General features: G+C 33.3%; 3 protein-coding genes across 4 annotated transcripts; 1 reads left to right on the top strand and 2 right to left on the bottom strand.

The window, feature by feature from the left end:
* Positions 1 to 65: 65 nt before the first annotated feature.
* LOC139106900 (protein O-glucosyltransferase 2) lies at positions 66 to 3,129 on the bottom strand. Its single transcript, XM_070663970.1, has 8 exons — positions 2,853 to 3,129; positions 2,539 to 2,769; positions 2,207 to 2,418; positions 1,941 to 2,149; positions 1,626 to 1,870; positions 1,318 to 1,552; positions 925 to 1,224; positions 66 to 840 (listed from the first exon to the last, which is right to left on the bottom strand). Exons 2-8 carry the CDS (start codon positions 2,700 to 2,702, stop codon positions 721 to 723), a joined length of 1,485 nt encoding a protein of 494 aa, XP_070520071.1. The 5' UTR covers positions 2,703 to 2,769; positions 2,853 to 3,129; the 3' UTR covers positions 66 to 720.
* Positions 3,130 to 3,312: 183 nt separating this feature from the next.
* On the bottom strand, positions 3,313 to 6,120 carry Sec6 (Exocyst complex component Sec6). Its single transcript, XM_070663958.1, has 2 exons — positions 5,981 to 6,120; positions 3,313 to 5,898 (listed from the first exon to the last, which is right to left on the bottom strand). Exon 2 carries the CDS (start codon positions 5,808 to 5,810, stop codon positions 3,552 to 3,554), a length of 2,259 nt encoding a protein of 752 aa, XP_070520059.1. The 5' UTR covers positions 5,811 to 5,898; positions 5,981 to 6,120; the 3' UTR covers positions 3,313 to 3,551.
* Positions 6,121 to 6,156: 36 nt separating this feature from the next.
* On the top strand, positions 6,157 to 10,266 carry LOC139106892 (WD repeat-containing protein 3). Of its 2 annotated transcripts, none has more exons than XM_070663949.1 (15): positions 6,157 to 6,265; positions 6,400 to 6,590; positions 6,663 to 6,872; positions 6,950 to 7,147; positions 7,213 to 7,383; positions 7,461 to 7,666; positions 7,729 to 7,864; positions 7,942 to 8,132; positions 8,206 to 8,401; positions 8,477 to 8,704; positions 8,779 to 9,048; positions 9,139 to 9,381; positions 9,479 to 9,639; positions 9,709 to 9,931; positions 10,023 to 10,266. In XM_070663949.1, exons 2-15 carry the CDS (start codon positions 6,420 to 6,422, stop codon positions 10,185 to 10,187), a joined length of 2,769 nt encoding a protein of 922 aa, XP_070520050.1. In that variant the 5' UTR covers positions 6,157 to 6,265; positions 6,400 to 6,419; the 3' UTR covers positions 10,188 to 10,266. The 2 variants fall into 2 exon arrangements, with proteins under 2 accessions (XP_070520050.1, XP_070520049.1); XM_070663948.1 differs by having other exon boundaries at positions 6,184 to 6,309.
* The last annotated feature ends 509 nt before the right edge of the window (positions 10,267 to 10,775 follow it).

Genomic DNA, 10,775 nt, shown 5'->3' with positions numbered 1-10,775 from the left:
TATTTTTTTAAATTGTATATTTTTTTTACATTTTTACTACTTTGCGTACAGTAAAGGTAATAAGCCTCAAATTATATTTTTATTACAAATACATACGTAAATTTTTATTAAAATAACTAAAGCATGAACAAATTGAAAGTCAAAGAATTATGCAACTATGCAATGGTACAAATGCCATATGTAAGAATATACCATGTAAATGTTTGTTCCAATTTTTTTTTTTTAATTAATATAAAGCAAATTTAATTTCAGAATTAATATATATATATATACATATATGACCACAATTGTAAAGTTTTGATGTATTAGATATTATTTACAGTATAATTCGGTACAATTTGAATGAAAATATCAAATCTCGCAACTTACCTTGTATTTATCCTATATTTTTCGAAGATGTTGATAACTGTACAAATGATGAAATATCTTACTTAAGCTCTCAAATGATTTTAGATTAAATAAGAAATTATTAAATAATATTTAAATATAGCTAACAGGTTGTACAAGCACTGTAAAAGAAAAGATTTATTAAATATTAGACAACCATCCGTTTTTCAAGTTCGAAATATTTCTTTTTATTTTTGAAATTAGCAATTAGGTATAAAATGTTAGTGAGCAAATGTGTATACGTGATAGACGATACTTGTATGGCAACGTGGATCTGTTAAATCTTTATTACATTAAATCATCATCGAAAATGATTGAAAAGGATGTTAAAGATTACAATTCGTCTCTAAGGTTTGAATTTCTAAAATGACATTGACAAGAATGCCTCGGTTGTGGTACTTCTTCCATGTTATTTAGTACTTCAACTTTACTCTTTAAGCGTTTACTCCATTCCTGAAATATAAAATTGCATTATTTGACAAGGATATATACCTAAAAAAATATATATATATAAAATAGAATTTTTTTTTCCCGTACATAAAATAAAACTGTATAGTAACATAATATGTCATGTGGTAATAAATTATGTCTGACAAATTGTCTGGCAGATTTGACAATTTTTAATCCATCCCCGTCGTGCTCCTTCGCCCACATGATTTTTTCGACGAGATCCGACAAATCACTTTTTACAGGAACGTAATGTACTCCAGGTATAAGATTTTTGTAGAAAAATTCATAATACTTAGATTCTTGCTTAAACACTAAAGAATCTCCAGCGAGTAAATACGGGAATCGATAAGCTGCCACTGTGCCATCAATATTCAACTGGTACTTATACTAAAAAAAAAAATTTTTTTAATAAAAAAAAAAAAAAAATATCTGGCTTATTAATTTTATGCATTACAATAAAGTATAATTTTCATTATTTACCTTAAAAAAGTTGAAAAATGATACATGATTTTGTGCAGGTCCATATTTATTTATTTCATCTCTAAAGAAGAAGAAATTAGTAATGGAAACGTTAAAAAGTTCTGGATGTTTTCTTGAAATATCTATTAAGTCAAGGCGTTCTCTTCTGGAGTCGCGTCCGCGCCAAAATAATTGCTCAGTTTTGTTTTCCCATGGCAGTCCATTACCTTGTACGGAGAGTGTGTCTAGCATTACCCTATTTTTCAGGCATATCATATTGCAAACAAAACAACAGCTAAGATTATTAATATTATTAAAGCATGCTATACCTTCCCATTCCTTCCAGAGATGATTCTGTGATATCATATGTAGGCATAACAATATCTTTTGTCTTTTCAGATCCACACCATGAAAAAATGGGGTATAGCTGGCCTGAATCAGGAACAAGTGGCCAGTCACCCAGATTTGTAAAAAATTCAATATCTGGCAGTGTCACTTTGCGCGCCAGTGACAACAATACAGCATCCATAAATATTTTAAAGCCAACATACTGGCCGTAACATTGCCTATAAATCTAATTTAATTTAGTTTAAATTAAAATTTATAACTAAATATAATAAGATATATACGATAATGTAACATACTCTGTTAGATTTTAACACATAATGACAAATGCTGACACTCGTTGGCCGATCGTATCTTTTAATGATACTTTGACGTATTTCATCAAAATCGATATTTGAAAATGGAGAGAGATCATGATGTATTTGAGAATGATTTTGACATTGATAATGATCTAGCCAGTCAATGATTGACGGATTAGGGCAGTAACATTCTTCTTCATAAACAGGACCTGAAAAACTTTTATTAGAATCAAAAGATTATGCGCAAGAAAAATAAATTTTTATACCTTTGATTTCTGAAGAGGATAGTGGCAAATATTTTTCTTTAATTTTTACTTTAATCTTAACATTGAAACAAGTATTAAAAACTTTATAGCGCACAATGAAACTCCCATCTTTACAATCAAAATTCTGGATCCATACACGACACGCGGCACCATTGAAAGATTCTCCATGTACCTGCCCAGAGATTATATTCTCACCTGGAGATTTTGTCAAACTAGAAACAATACAATCGAATATTATGTAAATCAGATAACTTATACAGGTTGTTCCATATTAATATTCTTATATAAACGCATCGTTATTAATTTTTGTATAGTTGCCTAACAATACTAACTTTCTTCCATGCGAATCAACGAGTTGAACAAAGAAATATCTCGCACGCATTGTAACTTCGGCTGGCTTTAATCCTGGACCCCATATAATTGTTTTCAGTGGATCCACATCAGCATGTTTCGCTCCCGTACAAACAAACAATATTAAGAATATTATCAGCAGCATAATTACTACAAATATTTAGACGACAATATATGATTCTCCGTTTTTAATTAATACGATCTCTTCATTGCTAAAAAAAAAATTTAGAATTTATTTTCTCTAAATATAAATTTTAAGGTTATGTAACATTCATATTATTGACATTTTAATTACCTGTATAAAGACAGTAAAATCTCCTATAATAGTTTGTTGCATGATCGTGCTTATTTTCTTCGAGCTTGCACTTATCTGAGATTCTATTATAAATTGAAAAATTTATCAATAATTGTCAACAAAGCCGGCTATTTTGTAATCTCTATATATTCATTTCCAAGTGTATCTGTTCTGTGGAGGATATACACACACACACACACATAAAACTCCTTTATAGATATCTCTCTAATTCTCAATAAAAAAAATTTTTTTATTTGTTACACGAAGCAACAAAAATATTATAGACATAATTATAGAAGTATTTTATAAAATATATTATAGAATTAATTGTTAGTTGACAATTTTAAGTAAGCAAAACAAGAGATTCAAAATCGGTTCGATAAATAAAAAGCTGTCGGCAGGGCAATTTCTAGGTAAGCATTAATTTTTTTAATAAAAATCTTTATTAAAAAAAAAAACCTTTACCTTTTTTTTTATTAATTTTATTAACTAATTGGCATGTCTACATTAATATTTTTTTTTTATGTTACAGTCACCGGCAAAACTTTACAACTCTACAACGCGAAGCTCGCGCATGGTTTCTTCTAGTACTAAAAAAAAAAGACAGATAAATAAATTTAATTTAGAAGTAATGCAGTGCTATGTAGAGAAGCTGTGTGCATTCCATATTTTCGTCTGGTAAAAATTCCTTTTCCAGTCTCAAGGCTTCCAGCCGAGAAAACTGTCCTGTATAACTATCTGTTTAAATATACTGTTCGCCATGGATTGCATAGGTTTCCGGTTTCTTTGAGCCTCCATAATGTACGAGACTTTCCCTCGGGCCTCTGCCCGTGATATGTCACCTCTTAAGCCGAGCAATCTAATGAGATGATCCTCCGTCATGTCAGGATATTTTTCGACCAACGAGTGTAAATCGAGAGAAAGTATTTCCGCGTCCTCACATCTCAACACTTCGGCAAGGCGTTTTATGATTTCAAACGGCGAATTAAAGTTCCCGATTTTTGGTGCAATTCTGTCGAAAAAATTTCTCAGTTTGTCTGCCTCTGTCATTATTTTTGATGTGCACGTTAGACATTCGTCATAGGTTTTCAGTGATATTTTTCTCTGCAGCATCGCGGATATATAACGCTTCGCGATAAGATTTTGTGCCTCGGTAATGACATACTCGAAGTTCTTGGGACTTAGATGATTGTAATCTTGAAAATAATCCTCCAAGGTAACACAAATGGTTTCCACTGGAATCGGCGACGACAGCCACTTAGGTGTAATCAGATCTTGGAAATGTAGCTCTAGATCCAGAAAAGATTCTTGTAGCAAAATAGTCGCGGCTTCGTTTCTCAAGTGTTGATAATTTGCCAACAGGGTCTCAAACTTCACTGTAGCATCACCGGTAGTATTGGGCACCCAATAAAGCTGCTTCATCTGTTGCGCCAGCTCGGTAAACTGTATACAATTATTAACTATCGTAATCATATGATGAGTGAAGTAGGGTACCTGACTTCTATCTTCAAAGTGTTTTGTCTTGAATTCTAGTATTGCTTGTCTGTACATGGCTCCATATTTAATTACTTGTTCGATACACAGGACCAAAGCTTGTGCTGTCAAGTCAGAACTGATAGTCTTTGTTACCTGAAGATTTTGATCAATCATCTGGAATATGATAACTGGCGCTGCAGTATGATAATACAGCTCCTGAGTACTGCTTTCAGGTAAAATACCACTCCTCCAGTCAAGTTTTTCTGTCTCCAGTGTCTTTCTCATCCAGTCTTCATAATTCTGACACATATTCCTCAAGTATTTTTCCTGAAGATCGTTTATCATCTCAGGACTAAGTAGAGGACCAATATCAGATGTGTCAATATTCAACTCTGGGTGCTGCATTAACTCTGGCCCTGTATAAGTGTTCATAATCCAAGCCAGCAAAGAAACATATTCATTTCCTTCTAGCCCACCGGTGATTATTTCCTTTAAATGCTGAGACAAACTTGTATGATACATTTTGACAAAAGTCCTTACTATGTCATACCAGGGTGGAAAGCACGGTCTGCACAAAGTCTTTACTACTCTCAAGTCTTCAAGGATGAGAAGTCTTGTCAATTCTAAATACCTAACCAGCCACATTTTGTTATCTGCCCTCTCCTCCACCTGAGTTCCTTCAATTCTATTGGCAACTGACTTTTCCAATATTTTCATTGCCATTTCCTTCCATTTCTTGGGCCTACCTGGTGCCATAAATCCACTTTGCTTGTGTCTTTGAATGGCAAATTGATCTGCTTTCTCTTCTCTTTCTATAATTCTCAAAGGTGTCACTATAACAGTGGGCTCTTTTCTAACTGTGTTTAAAGTTCGACTCAATACTAGCCTTATCTGCTTCTCCATAAGCTGTGACAGCATTTCCACATCCTCAAAATATGCTTTCAGCATAATTGTATCTGCAGGTGATTGATTTGGCAATTTATGAAGTTCATACAACAGCTCATCTCTGGAAGACTCGAGATCCATCAGGCTTTGATGTGCATGCAGCAGCTTACCCTCATTTATCCATTGCTTTGTTTTTTCCACACTTTCAGGAACAGTGAAAATATGTTTCAGATTTTCTTTTGCAATGACATATTGAGAATGACGCATGTTTTCTTCCTGTACTGATTGCAATCTAGAACTAAGTTTCAATACAGAATTCAAAAGTTGATCAATGTTGTCCAGATAGTCTTTAATAGTGCCAATACTTTCCAATGAGCTCTGCAACTGCTCAAAGCCAACCCGAACCCCATCCAGCTGGCTTTGCATTGCAGTTTTTAGCATTGTCTCAACAGAAGCCTTCTTTCTTCCTATCCTACGCTTGTACATGTCAATTTTTTCCAGCTGACCTGGCCTCTGCAAAAGATTTGCAACATACTTTGTACCCCTGGCTATTGCCTCTTCTTCTAATTTCTGAAGATTCTCCGTGTTCGATGCCATTTCTCGATCGCCAATTATGTTCCAAATTGATAAATCGTATCAAAATTAAGATAAGTGCCTATAGCACTGTGACAGCATAACAGCAACTCTACAAAAATGGATAGTAAATGTTAATTTACGATCCTCATCACAGATTTTAATAAAAATATACTCATTTAATGTTTTTTTACCTTCAGAACAAAAGTTTGAAAAATAAATAATATCGATTACACCTTCTTAAAGAATTCAGTCGATCTTGGTCAATCTCCAAAGCTCACAAAACGGTTTTGAAGGTTATAAATGCATTTATGGGTGTCAGTGTGATAGACGGGACGGGTTTTCTCACACATGCGCAGCAAATGCTCATTGAGCTGTTGTTCGTTGAACAACCGCTAATAGTCCGTGCAGGTTAGGTTTCCGCACGTGCGTTTGGAACGTTCAACTCTACACAGAATTCGCGTAATATATATAACAATGTATGTATATCCACGTTTAATCGTTGTACTAATTAATAAAAGACGTGAGTTTGAGTTACTTATTCATAATGAACAGTATATTTAATCTCCAGTCTTCGTTTAACTGTATGTCGTTCTTGGCTGTTATTTTTTAGACGCTTAAGTTTCGAGCAAAATGGGCTTGACCAAGCAGTATCTGAAATACGTGCCGGCAGGTAATGCAAATATAATCGCAAGTTCTCGATGCAACGTCGTTTTTATAAAGCTGGACGGCCAGGAAGGTCGATTCGTAGCTGCTGCTGCCTGCGAGCACGTGTACATTTGGGACCTGCGACTTGGAGAGAAGGTAAACGAAAGAAATGAGAGATCAAGAAACTTAGTAGAAACGATTGATATTTTACGAACGTAATGCTTTTAGGCTCGAGTGTTATCCGGAGAAAAAGTATGTGTGACTCAACTCGCGGCATCACCCGATAAAAAGCACATCGCCGTTGGTTATGCGGATGGAGTGGTGAAAACGTTTGATTTAAATAGCGGTGAAATCATTAGCATATTCGTGGGACACAAGTCTGAAATAACGACATTGGCATATGATACCCTGGGACATAGACTAGCTACTGGCTCTAAGGTATTAATTAATTAAAAAATTAATCTTTTTACAAATGTAACAAAATCTTGAGTATTAAAGCTTTTTTTGTGTAATAGGACACAGATATTATCGTTTGGGATATCATAGCAGAAACTGGAATATGTCGGTTGAGTGGACATAAAGATGTTATAACTAAATTGGTGTTTATGAAAAAACACAACATTATTATTAGCTCCAGCAAAGATACATTTGTGAAATTCTGGGATTTGGATACAGAACATAACTTTAAAACTCTTGTTGGGCACAAATCAGAAGTAAGTTACTTATTTATTTTTATTAGTCATTTTAAATTGTTATATTACTGATTAAATATGAATAGGTTTGGAGTCTTGCCTTAATGAACAATGATCGGTACTTAATAACAGGATGTAATGATATGGAATTACGTGTATGGAAAATAACTTTTCTCGATAACAAAAATATAGAATTGGCTGCTGCTATTGAATCAAATATTAATGAAGAAAATGAAGAAAGTGTGGATACAGATATGGTATGCATTAATTACGATTCAATTTATCTTTACAGTTATTTTTAAAATAATAAAATTACATAAACATTATTTTATAGAAATATCCTGTAAAATGTGAAAAAATAGGAAGCATACTAAGAGCTGCACGTGGCCGACTTGTTTCATTAGAAGTTGACCCTACATGTAAAGTTTTTGGATGCTATGGAGTAGGAAATTCTATAGAACTATTTTATTTGTTATCTGATGATATGATAAAAGATAAATTTACTAGAAGACTGAAGAAAGAAAGACGAAAATCTCAGAAGTAAGTTTTAGTAAAATATATGTAATTAAAACAATGTACATTATTTTCTTTGTCATCAATAGGGAAGGTAATGACGCGGAAAAAGAATTGTCAAGTGCCCCAGCTCTAACAGATGAAATACTACGTTTGCCTGTCGTTCAAGTATCTGGAAAAGTTAAAGGACTGGATTTAGTTATAGGCAAAGAAAATGAACTCCGAGTTAGTATGATAGTATAAGACAAATTTAAAATGGTTTTAATTTTGGCGTTATATTTTATTTTACGTATTTTTAACAGGTATGTGTTGGAGTTAATAATAATTCAATTGAATTGCATTCTTTGCACATTGAGGAGAAAAATCCCGAAATAAAGCGTTTGCGTTCAATAACAGCACACGGACATCGTACAGACGTTCGAGCTATCTGTTTTAGCTCCGACAATTTGGCATTTGTTACAGTTAGCGGAGATTCTGTCAAATTATGGAATAGGTAAAATGTTTTTTTTAATATATAATAATAAGAAATAAATACGTAATAGAGAGATTTACTAGTAAATTTTCAGACCGACGCTATCTTGTTTACGCACAGTACAATGTGGTTACGCATTGACGGTAACATTTGTGCCAGGTGACAGGCATCTGATTGTTGGTCTAAAGGATGGAAAAATGATCATTATAGACATTGCATCTGGCGATATTTTAGAGGAAGTGTCGGCACATTCGAAAGAACTTTGGAGCGTTACGTTATTTCCCGACTTGGTAATATTTTATTATTAAAAATATTGTAATGACCAGTTTAAAAGTTACAATTTATTAAAACATTTTTGCAAATAGAAAGGAGTTGCCAGCGGTGGTGGGGATCAAACAGTAAAATTTTGGAATTTTGAACTTATTCACGATCCTGACAATCAAATAAAAGCAAAAGTTCTTTCTGTCTTGCATGTAAAGACACTTAAACTTGAAGAAACCGTACTGTGCGTAAGAATAAGCCCGAATAGCAGATTTGTGGCCGTTTCCCTATTGGATTGTACCATTAAAATCTTCTTTTTCGACACATTTAAGGTATCACAATTATTTTAAGTTACATATTTATATCTTAAACGTTATTCTTTTATAATGTTATACTTTTATTACAGTTTTTTGTATCACTTTATGGACACAAATTACCAGTATTATGCATGGATATATCCAGCGATTCCGCGCTTATAGCAACCGGTTCTGCTGATCGTAACGTCAAAATCTGGGGTTTGGATTTTGGCGATTGCCACAAGTCTATATTCGCACATGACGATTCTGTAACAGGTCTCACCTTTGTACCTGGAACTCATTACTTTTTTACCTCTGGTAAAGATGGTCGAATTAAACAATGGGATGCTGACATATTTCAAAAAATTACCACACTACAAGTATTGTATTTTGTTAAATATTATGTGGTATCACATATCGGTAACTCAATTACAATATTTATTATGTGTATTCGATTATAAATTTGGTAGGGTCATGCTGGAGAAAGTTGGAGTTGTTGCGTTTCACCAAACGGGATTTATGTTGCATCGTGCGGTTCTGATAGAGCAGTTAGATTGTACGAGAAAACTGATGAACCTTTAGTATTACAAGACGAAGCGGAAGAAGAGAGGGAAGAACAGGAGAATGAATTAGTTACTGGAGAAAGTACTGCGGTATTAGGACAAAAGCAGCAGGCGTTACCTTCTAGAAAAACTGTTAGCAGTGAGAAGGCTGTAAGTCAAATTATTGAAATACATATAATTTACACTATTTATAGCATAAAATATTAAAATATATTTTTATACTTATTTTATATATTTATTTTTTAAGGCTGAGTTAATACTAGAATGCCTAGAAATATGCACTCAATATGAAGCAGAATTGAATAAAGTTACTGACAAGGCGCCAGCTCTTCCTATATTGATGCAGGCTTACAATTGCACGACCACAGAAGACTTTTTATTGGAAACTTTTAAGCGAGTTAGGGCAAGGTAAAACGCGGTCATGTAATAACACTTTATATAAAAGCATAAACGTAACTTGAATCTTGTACATTTTAGTGAATTGGAGGAGACTTTATTTTTATTGCCATATTCTGCGGCGTGCGATATTCTTCAGAGGCTTCCTAGCTTGTTAGAAAGCGATTACAATACTGAGCTATTCGCCAGATTGGCTTTATGTTTGGTGCAAGCACATCATGGTCCGATAGTGGCCAATCAAAATCTTTTACCCACGTTAGAGATCGTAAAAAAACTTGCTATAGAAAAAATCTCTGCTTTACGGGTAAAAAAAAAAACTCGTTCATTGACTATATGTGTTATTCAAGAGTATGTATTAATATGTATCTGATGAATTAACAAGCTATATATTTCAGGATACCGTTGGCTTTAATTTACACGGCATGATGTACATGCAACGCATTCTTGAAGAACGGGAAGGAGTTAAGTTCTTCAGAGACGCTTCTAAAAATGTCGAACATAAGCAGAAAATCCAAAGGAACAAGGAGAAAGCTGTAAAAAGAGCGGTCATGAACCTGTAGATCTTATCATAACAAATTTTATATATATGTATATGTGTATGCAACATAAATTTATTATATATTTTATGTATATATTGGATATCACAGAGCGTGCATCATTTATTTTTATTTCTTTCTAGAAAACTGTTTTATATTTAACAATTTTCGGCAACAAACTGGGAATGTATTTCTTACGTGGTGCTTTAAACACCTTTCGTCCTTTTAAATGCTGAAAAATGGAATGTTTCACTGACATCGGTTGATTCATTACTACTTTAATTAATTCGCCGACGGCACACTATAAAAATCTAATTAAATTTAATTTGTAACGTGCTATTAAAAAATAAGACTTCTAATTTGGTATCAATTGACCATTACTACTTCAATTTGTTGGCGAGCGGTTCGTAGCACATTTTTTTGAAATTAAAATAAATTTGTTTTGGCTTCCAGTTGACAGTAGTTGGAAGTTAATTAAGATAATTAAAAAATTAAGGAACGTGCAACTGTAAAACCTTTTAACTGTAGGTCAGGTCAATTAGATTTTATTCATGTAGTAGATAACTTAGAGCCCGTAAATTGGAAAGATTTAATACATCTTATCGTAATTTA

The sequence above is a fragment of the Cardiocondyla obscurior genome, linkage group LG12 (genome assembly GCF_019399895.1).
Source record: "Cardiocondyla obscurior isolate alpha-2009 linkage group LG12, Cobs3.1, whole genome shotgun sequence".
Classification (NCBI taxonomy): domain Eukaryota; kingdom Metazoa; phylum Arthropoda; class Insecta; order Hymenoptera; family Formicidae; genus Cardiocondyla; species Cardiocondyla obscurior.
The sequence above is the reverse complement of the archived record's forward strand: the minus strand, read 5'-3'. Positions and strand labels throughout refer to the sequence as shown.